Source organism: Bubalus bubalis, chromosome 10 (assembly GCF_019923935.1).
Source record: "Bubalus bubalis isolate 160015118507 breed Murrah chromosome 10, NDDB_SH_1, whole genome shotgun sequence".
Taxonomy (NCBI): Eukaryota; Metazoa; Chordata; class Mammalia; order Artiodactyla; family Bovidae; genus Bubalus; species Bubalus bubalis.
In genome coordinates, this window is record NC_059166.1 from 44,544,016 (window position 1) to 44,559,825 (window position 15,810).

The 15,810-nt window shown below is 39.0% G+C and overlaps 1 protein-coding gene across 7 annotated transcripts in view; it reads right to left on the reverse strand.

Annotated features, from left to right (window-relative positions):
• The window catches only part of MAP3K7 (mitogen-activated protein kinase kinase kinase 7), a 64,847-nt gene that overhangs the window by 43,364 nt on the left and 5,673 nt on the right, over window positions 1-15,810 (reverse strand). For 5 of the 7 annotated variants that reach the window (XM_044924302.2, XM_044924303.2, XR_006542367.2 and 2 more), the window contains exons 2-6: window positions 7,280-7,390; window positions 3,648-3,713; window positions 2,964-3,009; window positions 2,788-2,865; window positions 1,758-1,896 (exon numbers count right to left, since the gene is read on the reverse strand). In XM_044924302.2, the coding sequence (XP_044780237.2) occupies window positions 1,758-1,896; window positions 2,788-2,865; window positions 2,964-3,009; window positions 3,648-3,713; window positions 7,280-7,390 (440 nt within the window). The remainder of the gene's footprint in view (window positions 1-1,757; window positions 1,897-2,787; window positions 2,866-2,963; window positions 3,010-3,647; window positions 3,714-7,279; window positions 7,391-15,810) is intronic. The other 2 variants (XM_006055354.4, XM_025294610.3) reach the window with 1 other exon arrangement.

The following is a 15,810-nucleotide window of genomic DNA, read 5'->3' on the forward strand; positions in this document are numbered from 1 at the left end:
GTTTCCTTTTCCCCAGCACCTTCTAAAAAATAAATTCTAATGATAAAGCCCAATTTGTATACAGGGTGCCCCACAGGCAATTTTCAACACTACACCATGAGTCCAACTGTAAGAATGCCCGAGAGGAATGAATGACCTAGACCATATCTCTTATAAATATGTTAATAGTATTTATTAGCAAAACAAGAGTCCCTAGCTGCAGATGACTTTGGTAAGACATAGCTGGTCTGTCTAAATAGGTTGGTTAAATAAACCTAAAATTTATGGATCTACAGGGTATGGTTGAATGGAGAATGGGAGTAGATGTTTAAGCTGTGTAATTATGGAATCTAAAAGATGTTAAAAAACATCTCTTGTGAGATTATTTTAAAGTATACTGTTTAATAACTCATTAGTCATTTCAAAGCCAAACATGCCCCGGTGCAGACGGGTGTTCCATCTAATGGGTTCTGGCTCCTCCAGGACAACGATGCTTCATGCCTCATCTTTGCATCATGAAGGCATGACACCTTCATGCCTCATCCTTTGAAATCAGCCAGTTTGTTCCTGGATAAGAGCTATGATTTTCACCAAATTGCTTTGATAATTCAACTCCGTTAATCTGGGGAGAGAGGAAAGGAGAACACAATCTCCCAAAACAGGGACCAAAAAATCTGCTTTCTTCTTTACTAGCCAAGATAGGTAGCTACAACAACAATCTCGGGAGTCAAGTTAAAAAGAAGTATCATAAACCTGGGACTTAAACATTATTTGACCAAGGACCCAGGGAAAGAGAAATCAGTTTAAGCTTGGAGGTGGAAATAAGGTACACTAGTGAGAACGGAGATTCCAAGAGTTGAAACCTATGTAGAGTGCGTCAGATTAGAAAGGAGAGTGGGAAGTTCCACCTGGAAGGGATACTGTGATGCTTTAAATCACTGTCAAGAGAATGCAATACTTCTGACTGATTTCCTAGGGGAAACCTCTTATCTGAGAACCCATGTGATGGCCAGCAGTAGAGGAGAAAGGGCACAGGGGGATTTTTTGTCACAGGTGGATAGAAAAGAGAAAAATTAGAGAGAAATGGGGACAAAAATATGTATGTTTTCTTTAACTTGAGTACCCCTGGGAGGGGGGGGGGGGGGGGAATCTCTGAAGTTTTAGCCTTTAAAAATATTTATTTAGGGAATTTCGAAGTTCTTTCAAAGTCCCAGAATCCACAATATAAAGAAATTCAGAGTATTTTCAGTTTCTACTCAGATGTGCCAGCAATGCCCTTTGCCTTTCTCTGAAAATGCAAATAATATAACCACCATTATAAAACCATTATAAAAAAAATGCAAACAAAATAACCACCCTGTGTAGTGTGGTGGAATGCTGACTATGTGTGGACACTGTGCTTATTAGGGATACAGTGGGGATCAAGACAGGCTTGTCTCTGCTCTCACGAAACTGTTCAGGGAAACCAATACATACTGTGGGCACAAAACAGGACGCACAGACTACCAGACTCTAGAAGTACGCTGGTCTAAGCAGAAGTTATTAAAAATAAAGATGCCACTGAAATAAAAATGCCACTGAAGACAACGTTCTAAAATGCAAGTTTAGATGGCTAAATGATGGAGGTGTGTTAAAAATAAACAATGTTAAAAGAATAAAAATAAACATTCTTCAGCAAGCTAAAAGGGAAGAGAAAAGAAAAACTGATGTGCAATAACCAGCTTAAATTCAGGAGTGGGTGGGGGTGCTGAGAGAGAGACCACATTATTAGAACTTACTTTGGTGGTTTCAGGTCCCTGTGGATTAGAGCTTTGGGCTGCATGCTGTGAAGATAAGCCACTCCTTGGGAACACTGTAAACACCAACTCATTGCGTGGGCAGCGGTGTAATATGGCAATGGTTCAGCACCATGCAGCACTGCAAAAGGAAGGCACAAACTAAAAAGAACTTTATTGCATATAACAAAAGACACAAGGTGAACACAGCACTGTCAGAACACATGACTGGGCATTTTCCTGCACATGCTCCCATTGGTCCTGCTTGTCCTTCTTTTTTTAATAAAAAGATAGAAACAGCTAATGATTTCAAATGGATAACTACCACATAAGTACCTAACATTTAATAGGACATCCAAATACAATTAATATATATTACCACATTTTTTAATCTCAATAGATGCAGTCTTGCACAAAATAATATAAATTATAAGCATCTGATAGCATACTGTACTTTCAGAGAGATACAAACAGTATAGAAGAAAACAAAATAATGTGCACTGAAATGTTTACAATTATGCTTTCTATAATAGCTAAAAACTAGAAGTAATTCAAAATAAAACACAGAAGTATTAGACAGCCATTAACAATGACAAACACATGAGCAGGAGACATAGCTAAATAAAATGCTACATGTTATAAAAATGGTGTGACAAGAGACTATATATATGGTTGGTGTTTCTTAGAGTGAAACAGCTCTGTTCTACACAGGTAACTAAATGGTTTAGCTCTGTTCTATAAAGGGAACTAAATAATACAGTTTCCTTTCATTGTTACTAAAATGTTCCATAAAGTGAACATTTTCACAAATTTACTTTTTGGGGGAAAAAAAAGCAAAATAAAGAAGAATAAGGATGTGTAGTTAAAAAGTTCTAAAATGAGGAGACTGAAAGCTAAGACAGGGCAAAAAGAAAAGGCTGTAAGTATGAAGATACTTTAAAATCTATTTAAAAAGCAAGTGATGCTTTTAACATTATGAAAAGTACCATCAATTTAAAAGATTACTATACTTAGACATCTAAATTTCACATACTAATGTTGTAGCCTCTTGTCTTTAGCAGATTTTTAATCTTTGGCAGATTTCTTTTCTTAACTATCTCCTTTTGGGACTCTGAGGATAAATTGTGAAGAACATTAAGTAACTTACAGTTTGTATTAAAAGCTTTTCAATTATTTTACTCTAATGAAGACAGGTCTAATGACACTCACCATTATACAAGGAGCCCCCTTCAGCATATTCCATTACAAGACACACCTGAAGGAAACATATGTCGGAATAATTAACCACAGAGCTACAGCATCCTAGGGAACTTGAGAGACAACTTAGATCAAGCTTTGATTTTATAAATGCATTTAAAAATCATTCTTTTGGTCCCCAGTGTCTGAATAGCACTACAGGGGAAAAAAAAAAGGTATCATGATCTAAGACCTTGTCTTCTAGGGGCCCACTGTCTAAGTGTGGAGATGTATATAAAAACATAATCACAAGATCTTTGGGGATTTTTCCCCTGGAGAAGGAAATGGCAATCCACTCCAGTACTATTGCCTGGAAAATCCCATGGACAGAGGAGCCTGGTAGGCTGCAGTCCATGGGGTCGCAAAGAGTCGGACACGACTGAGCGACTTCACTTTCACTTTCCAGCGCAAATGAACAGAGGCTATCACAGGTTATTTTGAACCTCCAAAGAAGATGAGGTTACTGGATAAGACCACCCAAGATAACTCTTCCCTTATACCGTGTTGCTAACAGATTAGAAGCACACACGGTATGATTTTTTTTTTTTTTTAGAAATAATACGACAGATCAAAACAGCTTCATAAACTACACAGCTGCATGTATCTGCCATGTTTTTTTCTCACAGACAGAGTAAAGTGAAAAAATGGCAAACTTACTGGATTCAAGCAGGCTCCATATAGCTTTACGATGTTAGGATGGTTCACACGTGACAACTGTCGAAGCTGTAACAAAAAAAGGTTTCTTTTGAAAAGTGCTAACTTTTGAAGAAGTGATCTCACAGTATCATTCAAATCTTAAGGTTGTACAAAACATTAGTTTAATCCTTCAACAATCACTGTTTCCTATGTAGCAGGCACCGTGATCATAAGTACCTGCCCACAATGGTACAGAATCCCTGCCCTGGAGTTCTCACAGATTAGTCGTGGGAGAGATACAAACACTAATAATTAAAGCAACATGCAAAGTGCTATAACAGGAGTTACGAACAAGGCGTGAGTACAATAAGAAGCAATTAAGTTTGCCAAGAAATGTTAGAAGGCCATCCCTGAGATGGCACTGAGCTGAGCTATCCAAACCAGAGGAAGCCGTATCATCACATCACCTTCATCTTCACAGCTATGGTTGAAGGAATACTCTACCTACTCTATGCTGGGCACTGGGAGGCACTTTACAGATACTGTATAATCCTCACAACTTTGCAAGGCAGGTATTATTATTTTCATTTTAAAGATGAGGTACCCTGAAGATAAGGCTCAGAGTAGGTTAAATGAGTTGCTAAATACCCTAGAGCTAGGAAGTAGTAGAACCAGAGTTTGAATTTTGGTTTGTCTGACTTAAAATCTGTACTCTTGCATTCTCTTCCCTCCACCTCCTATCTCCTGAATTAATTCCCTCTTCTCAGTTCCCATTACAACTGCCTTTGCCTTAGCAATTCCAATCTGAACCAATGTATTAATTAATTACTATAGCCTCCTTCTAATTGGTCTCCGTACTTCCAGTTTTATCCAATCAAATCCAATCCAATGATTCATAGTGAGATCCATGAGTGGTTTGGCTGTACTCATTTCTCTTGCTCTATATCTCAAATTAATATCAACGTATCCCCCCAAACTGCTCCATACTCTTTCTTCTCCCCCTTTTCTGCTTCTTCCCCTTTCTTCTTCCTCTCCTTCTCTATTATCTACATAATACTGCTGGCTCATATGAAGCCCAAAGGTAAACCTTTTTGCCACATGCTACTAGAAAGCTGTACTTTTCTACAGCCAACATTTCTAGATTTTTAGTCCTAAGAGACTTAATATCACTATTTATTATATTTCACCGTGTTAAGATTCTGAAGTACTGAGCTTTAGATAGCAGATTGTTCAAGCATTTACTCTTGCTCCCCCATCAAATACTACCAAAAGAGGAAAGGTACTTTTTTTCAAGACAAACTCAGAAAGATGAAGAAAACATGATATGAGGAAACAGCACACATTTTTTGAAGTTGGAAAGCAAATGAGTAGCAATAACTGACACTGCAGACCTAAAAGGAAATGAGAAAAAGTGAGAAGCAACCAGATTTAACTCTAAAACCTCCAAAAGGTTGGGGAGTGAGGACAGTACCAGGCAGCTATTCACATAAGCAATTACTAATAAAAGGACAAAGAGATCACTTAAAATTAAGCCAAAGATTCCCTCCTTCCCTGTCTTCAAACAGCTAGTGAAAGCCTCTTTATTGTCCCAAAGATTAGAGATTAAGCAATAAATGCTGGAGAGGGTGTGGAGAAAAGGGAACCCTCTTACACTGTTGGTGGGAATGCAAACTACTACAGCCTCTACGGAGAAGTGTGGAGACTCCTTAAAAATCTGGAAACAGAACTGCCATACGACCCAGCAATCCCACTGCTGGGCATAACACCGAGGAAATCAGAATCGAAAGAGACATGTGTACCCCAATGTTCATCGCAGCGCTGTTTATAATAGCCAGGACATGGAAGCAACCTAGATGTCATCAGCAGATGAATGGATAAGAAAGCTGTGGTACATATACACAATGGAGTATTACTCAGCCATTAAAAAGAATACATTTGAATCAGTTCTAATGAGGTGGATGAAACTGGAGTCTATTATACAGAGTGAAGTAAGCCAGAAAGAAAAACACCAATACAGTATACTAACGCATATATATGGAATTTATAAAGATGGTAACAATAACCCTGTATGCGAGACAGCAAAAGAGACACAGATGTATAGAACAGTCTTATGGACTCTGTGGGAGAGGGCAAGGGTGGGATGATTTGGGAGAATGGCATTGAAACAGGTATAATATCATATATGAAATGAATCGCCAGTCCAGGTTCGATGTATGATACAGGATGCTGGGGGCTGGTGCACTGGGATGACCCAGAGGGATGGTACGGGGAGGGAGGTGGGAAGGGGGCTCAGGATGGGGAACACGTGTACACCCGTGGTGGATTCATGCTGATGTATGGCAAAACCAATACAATATGGTAAAGTAAAAAAAAAAACAAAAAAACACAACAAGATTAGAGGTTGATCCTTTAGAGAAGGTATAATAATATCTTCTCTAAATATAGATATATATTTAATGCAGAGATAAACACAGAGATAGAAATATAAAAATACCTTCTTTAGAGAAGGTGTGAGTTTGGATTGAGGGACATCAAACAAAACTAAGGATGAGCTCAAAGTAGTTGCCTCTGAGAAGCAGAAAACTTGATGAGAGGAGATACACGGGATTTTTAATAAAAATGCATGGAGAACCATTCAACAATTTAAATCACGTGTATCTATAACTTGGATGAAAAATTTTTTCCTCCAAGCTATTATCATCTTTTTGACTGGATTCCTAGACTTTAATACATATGATTTTTATCTAGTTTTAGGAAACTGCCAATACAACAGTATCTGATCAATATCCTCATTTAAACCATAAATAAAAACTGTGAATAAGGCAAGATAAAGCCAGACTGTTGGACTACAGATCATTTTTCCTCATGATGACATCAAACCATTCATCAGTATCTCTCAATTCATTCAACTAATTTACAAAATCTACTTCATCATATCACAACTAATTTCTCATTTCCTCATGTTATGCATTTAAAAATATCAGGAAGTATATTTTGACATTATAATTAAATAAAATCACAGATAAAAATTCAGAAAGTTTATAAGGTAAAGACCACTTCTGTTGACCAATGGAGTTAAAAAGTTATAAAATCACTGATTTATTCAAATACTGTAATCTAATATAGAAAACAGCATAAAAGAATAAACCTGATAATAAATAATATCATGATTATCGAATTCTCCATCATCAAATCTGTAAGAGAACAGCTATAAATTTTCATGCTAAATGAGAAAAGCCAATTTGACATAATTTTTCCTTAAAATAATCTCATTCAAATTTCTTAAAATGTTCAGTCAAAAATGAATGCATAAAATTTCCCTTCTTAACTTTAGATAATGGGAGAGATTACCATTTCTATTTTAAAATTTAAATTCTATGCCTTGAAATAGATCAGAATTACATGGAAGAGACTGTATTTTAATTCAGGGATGACTTCATTTATGCAGCTAAATCTCTCTTCTAATTTTTAATCAGAACTAAGAGTATGAATGAAAAAATGTTCCTATGGCATTCCCTTTAGTTCAACTAAATTGCTGATGTTTAAGAACACAGAGAAATAACAATTGAGAAACACTTTGTTTTTCACAAATATCAAATTCACAGAGTATCTTAGGTAAAGAACTATACAACAGAAATGACTTTCCAACTTACCTCTACAATAAAAGCTTTCCTCTCAGATTCACTTTCTATTTGTTTAATGGCAACATCTTTTGCTCTCCACTTGGCTTTGCATACTACTCCAAAAGCTCCTCTTCCAACAACCTGAGTTAAAAGCAAACAAACAAAAAAACCCCATGAGAATCAGAAACAAATAGATCCACCCACCATATAATGCTGAAGCAAACCTGAAAGGTTAAAGAAGATTTTAGAAATCATCACGATCTGGATTTGCCACAGAGCCAGTATGAATTTTCATTAAAACAAGGAGACAATGAAAGGCACTGTCTCTGTCTTTGAAAGTTTATAGTCTAGACACCTCTTCATTCTCAAAACCAAAACCAAAAAAAAAAAGGACTCTTAAAGACAGAAAACAAATTAAGACAGGCAAGATGAATGAGAAGATACAGAGAAGATGGTTTGGAAAAACAAAAATAGAAAGTAGAAACATAATCAATGTTTTAAGCTCTTATATTTATGAAATTAAAAATAGCTTTTAAATAGTTCAGTGGGGTAGGGAGTAGAGGGGAAAGGATAAAAATATAGATGATAAGACTGGCCATTGTGAAGGACAGACAAAACACAGCATATTATACACTGGAATGTATTTGTCAAGAAAAAGGAACAAACTACTGATACATGCTACAACTTGGATGAACCTTAAAAACACTAAGCTCAAATGACAGGCACAAGAGACCACACACTGTACGACTCCAGTTATATGAAATGTCTGTACAAGGCAAATCTTTAGGGATAAACAGTAGGTCAGTCGTTGTTTGGGGCTGAGAGTGGAAACTGGGAGTAACTGTAAACGGGTAGGAAGAATCCCATTTCGATGAAGAAGAATCCCAGGCGATGAAAATGTTTGAAAACAGACTTCTGGTGATGTTTGCACAACTTAGGAAATTGTACAAATTACTGTACACTTTAAGTGGCTAAATTTTATGATATGTAAAATATATCTCATTAAAGTTACTTTTTTAAGTTACAAAATAAAAACTGACCACATGTTGTATTATTGTTGAAGCTGATAGGTAGCTCTCGAGTTCATTCCTCTCTCATGCTACTCTACGTTTACTGATGTTCGAAATTCGCCATTATATTAAAATAACAACAAAAGAATAACTTTTGATACTTGTTAGAACAAAATCAGTCTATTTTATCACTGAAAATGACCTTAGTTATGTGCCATTTACTTCAATCTTTCAAATTCCAAAGGATCTAAGTACCTCCTTAAGCGAAAAATCTACAGTTCTCACCAATGATGTACCTTCTATTTAGTAGGCACTGAGCTGAGAAGGAAATGGCAACCCACACCAGTATTCTCGCCTGGAGAATCCCATGGACAGAGAAGCCAGGCAGGTCATGAGGTCACAAACAGTAAGCTACAACTGAAGCGACTTCACATGCATGCACGCAAATCTGTATCGTGCATCAGAAAGGAGCAGTTACATCTTCTCTTGGAGGAAGTCTTCACTTTAGGCAAACTTTTTCCAGAGTAAGAAACAGGTGCTAATAGATACCAGGATAGTTAGTTGTAAGCTGAGATGGATGGCCACTCTAGCCATAACTCAAATTCCACTTCAAACATTACACAAAGCAGTATGGACATTTCTCATGTTGCTTAATGTATAAAACTACCCAAATAGTTAACATTCAGTGAATGTTTACCATGTGCCAGGTACTAGTCTATGTGCTTAAGTGCATTAACATATTTAATCCTCCTCCATTTTAAAGGTAAGTAAACTGAGTCACACAGTTGCTAAGCTGCCCAAGATCACAGGGTCAGAGAAGCCAGGATTTGAAACACAGAGTATATAATAAACAATTCACTTTATATTCAGCCCTTGATGTCATTGTTGTTTAGGCCGTAAGTCGTGTCTGACTCATCTGTGACCCTGTGGACTGGTGCCCACCAGGCTCCTCTGTTCATGGGATTTTCCAGGCAAGCCTGGAGTGGGTTGCCATGCCCTCCTCCAGGGGATCTTCTGGACCCAGGGATCAAACCTGCGTTCCTGCTTGGCAGGTGGATTCTTTACCACCAAGCCACCTGGGAAGCCTGTATGCCGTCAGCCTAAAGGAAACTGAGTTGTCTTGATTCTGGTGACTTTTCTTTTTCCATTCCTGGTCCTTGGTGCTCATGGACCTCCTGCTAATTAGGCTCTCACCCTCCTCCGTACCTCTAATAAGGGAAAGGAGTCAATGTCACTTATTTGAACTTTGCATCCAATTACTTTAACAATGAACAGCGATTGGCTAAACCTGGTACCTCTGGAATAATGGAAAGAGCACACCTAGGATCTAAACCCGACAGACTTGAGTTTAAATACAGATTCTGTTTGCCTGCTAGCTACCAACACTGGGCAAGTTAATGTCTTTGAGATTCTGTTTTCTCAACAGTAAAAGGAAGATGTTTACATTTTCTTCAGCATATTATCTACAGGGTTCATAAGTTAAAATCAGACATTTTCTTACATACCACAAAAGAATAATAAGTGCTTGGAGTTGGGTATGAATAAGTTTGAGGAGTTATACTCCTTATTTCTTTCAAATTAACCACAATGAACAGCACACCTAAAATGAATTTCAACATTATGACAATATCAGGTAAAGAAAGAAAGGATGGAGAGACCAGCCTATCTGTTAACAGTACTATGAATAATGACTGGGAAGTAATTTAATATATTCTCCAACTATGTATTTATAAAGGGTGGCTCAGGTCTGACTGGCAAAGAGTTGGACACGACTGAACAACTGAACTGATACTGATACTGTTGGCTCAGACAGTAAAGAATCTGCCTCCAATGCAGGAGACATGGGTTCAATACCTGGGTCAGGAAAATTCCTGAAGGAACGGCTTCAGAAGGGAATAGCTAACCAATCAAGTATTCTTGCCTGGAGAATTCCAGGGACAGAGGAGCCTGGCAGGCAACAGTCCATGGGGTCACAAAACAGTCAGACAGGACTTAGTGGATAGTAATTTCACTTTTCTTTCCCTTTTCATGTATTTACAGATACATCAAAGCAACTGGTACTCAGCAGGTCTCTTGTTTCATTTGCTATTCTCAAGAATGCCCACATAGGGATTTCAAACATTACATTTGTGTATCATGCATCTGTTGCCAAAACTGTGTAAGGTGTGCATGACTAATTGTGATGCTCAAGTGCCACCTAGTGCTGAGATGATGGCTAACCTGAGCCTGCAACTTAAAACCATGAGAACAAAATGTGGGCAACTAAGGACATGATAAACTTTCTCCCTCTCATTTACAAAAGCAATTTTTTGGAAACACTCTGAAATATAAAACAAGCATTTCATGTAAGGTCCATGAACTTATTAAGAAGCCTCTGCGTGCATCAGGGCCACGTGGTATTTCTCCTGTATGGTGAAACAACAGATCTGAAATGATTAAAGTTCAAGACGCCTGAGGTTGTACAGGTAAATTGAAATACATTATAGAAAAAAATAACTTGTGAATTCAAAGGTCAGAGGCACAGAATCAGTGCTTAATGAATTACATTTCTGTGTATGTAATGATTCTCATTACTAAATTCCAGTGTGTGGAGGGGGATTTCCCCACACTTTCAAGCAATTCTCAGATACCAGCTGGATAGCCTACCACTGAGTTCAATTCTGACATCATCCACCTGGAGAGAGCATCAGATCCCACAGGTTAAGTTCTGCGAGACTGTGTTGTACCCTACCTCTCCCCCACCAAAGGCTTCTATGCCCTCTCTGTGCCCATGTGTTCGCCAACCTGGAAGCTCTCTGAAACCCGTCCTTCTGGGTTTACGTGAAGCTTCATTAAATGGGCGTGAATGATTAAGCTGCTGGCCACTGCTGATTGATTAAACCTCCAGCCCTTCTCCCTCCCCAGAGGTCAGAGGGGTGGAGTTGAAAGTTCCAACCCTCTAATCACATTGTCAGTTCTCCTGGCAAGCAGCCCTGTTCTTAGGTGTGGTCCGAAATTAACCTCAGGACATCTTTATCTCTCATCACTTACAAAATTCAGAGGGTTTTGGGAGCTGTGAGCCAGAAACTGCAAAGACCAAATATATTGAAGAAATATTTTGGTCATCTGAAATGACCAAGTACATCTGTGCTTAGCCACTCAGTCATGTCCAACTCTTTGTGACCCCATGGGCTGCAGCCTGCCAGGCTCCTCTGTCCATGGGGATTCTCTAGGCAGGAATACTGGAGTGGGTTCCCATGCCCTCCTCCAGGGGATCTTCCCAACCCAGGGCTGCCGCATTGCAGATGGGTTCTTTACCATCTGAGCCACCAGGAAAGCCCAAGAATACTGGAGTGGGTAGCCTATCCCTTCTCCAGGGTAACTTCCTGACCCAGGAATCAAACTAGGGTTTCCTGCATTGCAGGTGGATTCTTTTCATATTTCTTGTAAATCACCATATTACAGAATCAAAATGTGACTTCCCATCTTTTCAAATGGCATAAATATTAGGGGTAAAAGAAAAAACATAAAGAATTGATCCCTGCCTTCAAGGGTTGAAAGTGAGGTAGAGAAGAAATTCAAGACAAAACAATAACACAGACACACACAGACACTTCCCAGCTGAAAAGGGCCAGAGATGAGAGTCTATGATGGTAGCTTTCAGGACAGACTTAGGGATTCGAGAGTAGAGAAGACTTATTTCCATGCCCCCTCCTCCTCAACTTCTCACAGAGATCTCCAGGAGAAAGCAGCCTCACAGGACAGGCTCTGCCAACATGAGAAGCTGCAAATGAGTTAAGTGTGGTAAAGGAGACAGTCAGAGGGAGGCCCCACATTCTTTCAGCCTTGACAGAACATGGAAATGATACAGAAAAACTCCTGCCAAGAGAAAAACAGGATAACTGAACACTAAAGTGTCTTCTGACTGCAGGAAGGAGGCTGTTGGATGGCAGACAGCTCAAAATACAGGGAGCTAAATGCAGAGCTCAGCTGAATCTCAGAGAATCAATGAAAGCCAAAGGGGAGGGCCCAGTTAGCAGGCGGGGAGAAATGGGTAAGGTCTCCTGCTTTCAAGGGGTGAAGTGAGGCTAATGCCAAGAGAATGATGAACTGCATTTATTCCTTAAACCAGTATTTCTTGAATGTCTACTGTATTCAGCTACCATATGGGATACAAGAGATATAGCCGTAAATAAGACAAAGGCCTAGATCCACATGAAATGTACTTTCAATTTAAGTGGGAGATAGGGAGAGGAAAGAAAAGACAGTCAACAGACTAAAAGATGGGGCTTCCCATGTGGCTCAAGTGGCAAAGAATCTGCCTGAAAATGAAGGAGCTGTAGGAGATGCAGGTTTGATTCCTGGGTCAGGAAGATCCCCTAGAGGAGGAAATGGCAACCCACTCTGGTATTCCTGCCTGCAGAATCCCATGGACAGAGGAGCCTGGTGGGCTATAGCCTACTCTTTGGGTTGCAAAGAGTCAGACATGACTGAGCACGCATGCATGTGAAACAAAAAGATGAATAAGATAAATAACAGCTTATAAAAAACTGCCACGGAGAAAAAGAAAAAGTTGAATAATGGGACAAACTTACGTGGAAATTTATGGCTGGATAGTATAAAAGGCATCTGACAGCTAAGCTAAGTCACTTCAGTCGTGTCCGACTCTGTGCGACCCCATAGATGGCAGCCCACCAGGCTCCCCCCTCCCTGGGATTCTCCAGGCAAGAACACTGGAGTGGGGTGCCATTTCCTTCTCCAGTGCATGAAAGTGAAAAGTGAAAGGGAAGTCGCTCAGTTGTGTCTGACCCTCAGCGACCCCATGGACTGCAGCCCTCCAGGCTCCTCCGTCGACGGGATTTTCCAGGCAAGAGTACTGGAGTGGGTTGCCATTGCCTTCCCCGAAAGGCATCTGAGGAGGTTACTAATTTCATATTTGAATGACACAAGGAATGAACCAAAGAAACTACTGATGTAAGGACCCTAAAGAGGGGAAAAAACCCTACAATTCCTATTCAACATTTGAACCCCATCTACAGTTTAGGTATTATCCTACACATTCCAGATATAGAACTAAACAAGTTAAACTAAAATCTTTGTTCTAACTACTTATATTCTCTGTGTGCAGGGAGACAAAGAGGAAGCAAGATGTGAGTATACATAGGTTTATATATATATATATATATATAAAAGACAATGTTTTAAGAAAATGATAAATGCACTAAGAAAAGAAACAAAATTGCGTGTGTGTGTGTGTGTGTGTGTGTGTACACATGCATGCACTCCTCCCACTCCAATTTTAAATTAGGCCTTACTGAGAAAGGTGACATTTTAATGATGACCTAGAGAAATACTTGGAGGGTTTGGTGTAAGCAGGACATAGTGGGAAAAGGGAAGAGTGATGCAGGATAAAGCCAGAGAGACAGACGAAGTCTGGATCCTGAAGGGTTCTTGGCACAATGAAAAGGAGTCTGAATCTCAGTCTAAGTGTGATGGGAAGCAATTAGAGGAATTTAAGGAGGAATGTGATATGATTTTACATTAAAAAAAATCATTCTGGCTGTATGTGAAGAATGAATTGTAAGGAAGCTAGCTTATGTATAGAGAGAGATCAGGCAGAAGGCTGTAAAAGCAGCCCAGGCAAGAGAGAAGTGCTTTGAGAACAAGGCTGATGGTAGTACAGAAAAATGAGCGGAACTGGGATATGTTTTAGCTTGTTATTGTGTTTATGTGCTCAGTCATGTCCGACTCTGTGACTCCATGGACTCTAGTTCACCAGGATCCTCTGTCCAAGGGATTTCCCAGGCAAGAATACTGGAGTGGGTTACCATTTACTACTCCAGGGGATCTTCCCTACCCAGGGATCTAACCTGAGTCTCCTGCCACTCCTGAATTGCAGGCAGATTCTTTACCTGCTGAGTCATCAGGGAAGCCAGGGAATATGTTTTAGTTGTTGTTCAGCAGCTAAGCCGTGTCCAACTCTTTGCAGCCCAATGGACTGCAGCACGCCAGGCTTTCCTGTCCTTCACTATCTCCTGGAACTTGTTCAAACTTACGTCCTCTGAGTCGGTGATGCCATCCAACCATCTCATAAAGCATATGTTTTAGAGGTAAAGTTAAAAGAGCTTGCTGATGATCTGCATGCAGGCAGGGCAGGTGGACAGGAAAAGACATGAGTCAATTATAATGTCTAGATTCAGAAACAGTTTAATAAAGGATAAGAAAGGATGAAGCAAGCAGATTTTCTTTTTTTTTTTAACAGCACAGAGTTCTGATTTACTCATATAAAGCCTAAGATGCCTATTTAGATATCTGAGTAGAGATATCAAGAAAGAAAGTGGAAACATGAGTCAAGAAGTCAGGCAGAATATTAAAGACTTGGGAGAGTCACTAGCATTTAGTTGGTACTTCGAATCAATCCCTTGGGTGTGGTGACCAAAAAATAACACGTGAACACTGGGGTCCCGGAACTGAGCTTTGAAGCACTTCAACATTTAGAACACAGGGGAAGAAGAAACCAGCAAAAAGAAAGCAAATATAAAAACAGCAAAAGCATTAAGTCAATGGCTCTCTAAGTGTAATCTCTGGGTCAGAAGTACTTGCATCACCTGGAAATTTGTGAAAATGTAATTCTCAGGTTCCCACCTAGAATTACTGAGTCTGAGGGTCGGGTCCAGCAATCTGTATTTTAACAAGCCCTTCAGGTGATTTTGATATTTGAGAATGACTGTATCAGGTTGTATTAAAACCATAACTAACAGTGAGACAAGATATCTCATTGGAAACCATCACACAGACCAGAGAGCCTTCGCTTACTGCTGATACGGTCTATGGAAGTTTTTCAGACCACTGACATGATATTTTCAGCAGGAAGAAAGGAAAAGGAGAATTCTTGAGAGCAATGCATTGTTGTTCTTGACACATGGTATATCAGAAGAAAACAGTGGCATAGATGGCAAACTGAGACACAATGGCAACTGAGGTAAATAACAAAAGAAACTAATATTCAAACTTCAAAACAATGAAAGGAAGTCACTTTTTACTTACTACCAAATTTCTAATTCAAGTTCACAATCAAATATGCTTTTTCGATTGTACTCATAACATATTATTATTAACAATTATTGTGAATGGACAGCTCTCCCCAAAGATCAGTTTTCACCAAGAGTGTAAAAAATGGCATATGTCCAAATTACCAGTATCTCCCCCAATGGACACATCCATCCAAAGTGGTGAACCCAGAAATAAATATTTCAGATATTTTTCACAATCCCTCATCTATAAAAATAGAAAAACAAAGGAATGCAGCGAGAACTTTGGTTTTAAAAGGGAAGTCAAATGAGAAATATTTCCTTCTGAACATATGACTGTTTTCTAAATTAAAATGTTTTCAGATTAATTCTCTTATTATATGTACCTCTCCCCCTGTGGTTTAGCCCTCATGGTTTGGGATCCACAATTTTAGTCTCATGTAGTAAAGCAGATTTAAATTTAATTTCTGAATATAAAAAAGCGCAGCAGAAGAATATGAAATGATGGAAGAAAAATATTTCCATGCAATTAATACTAAAG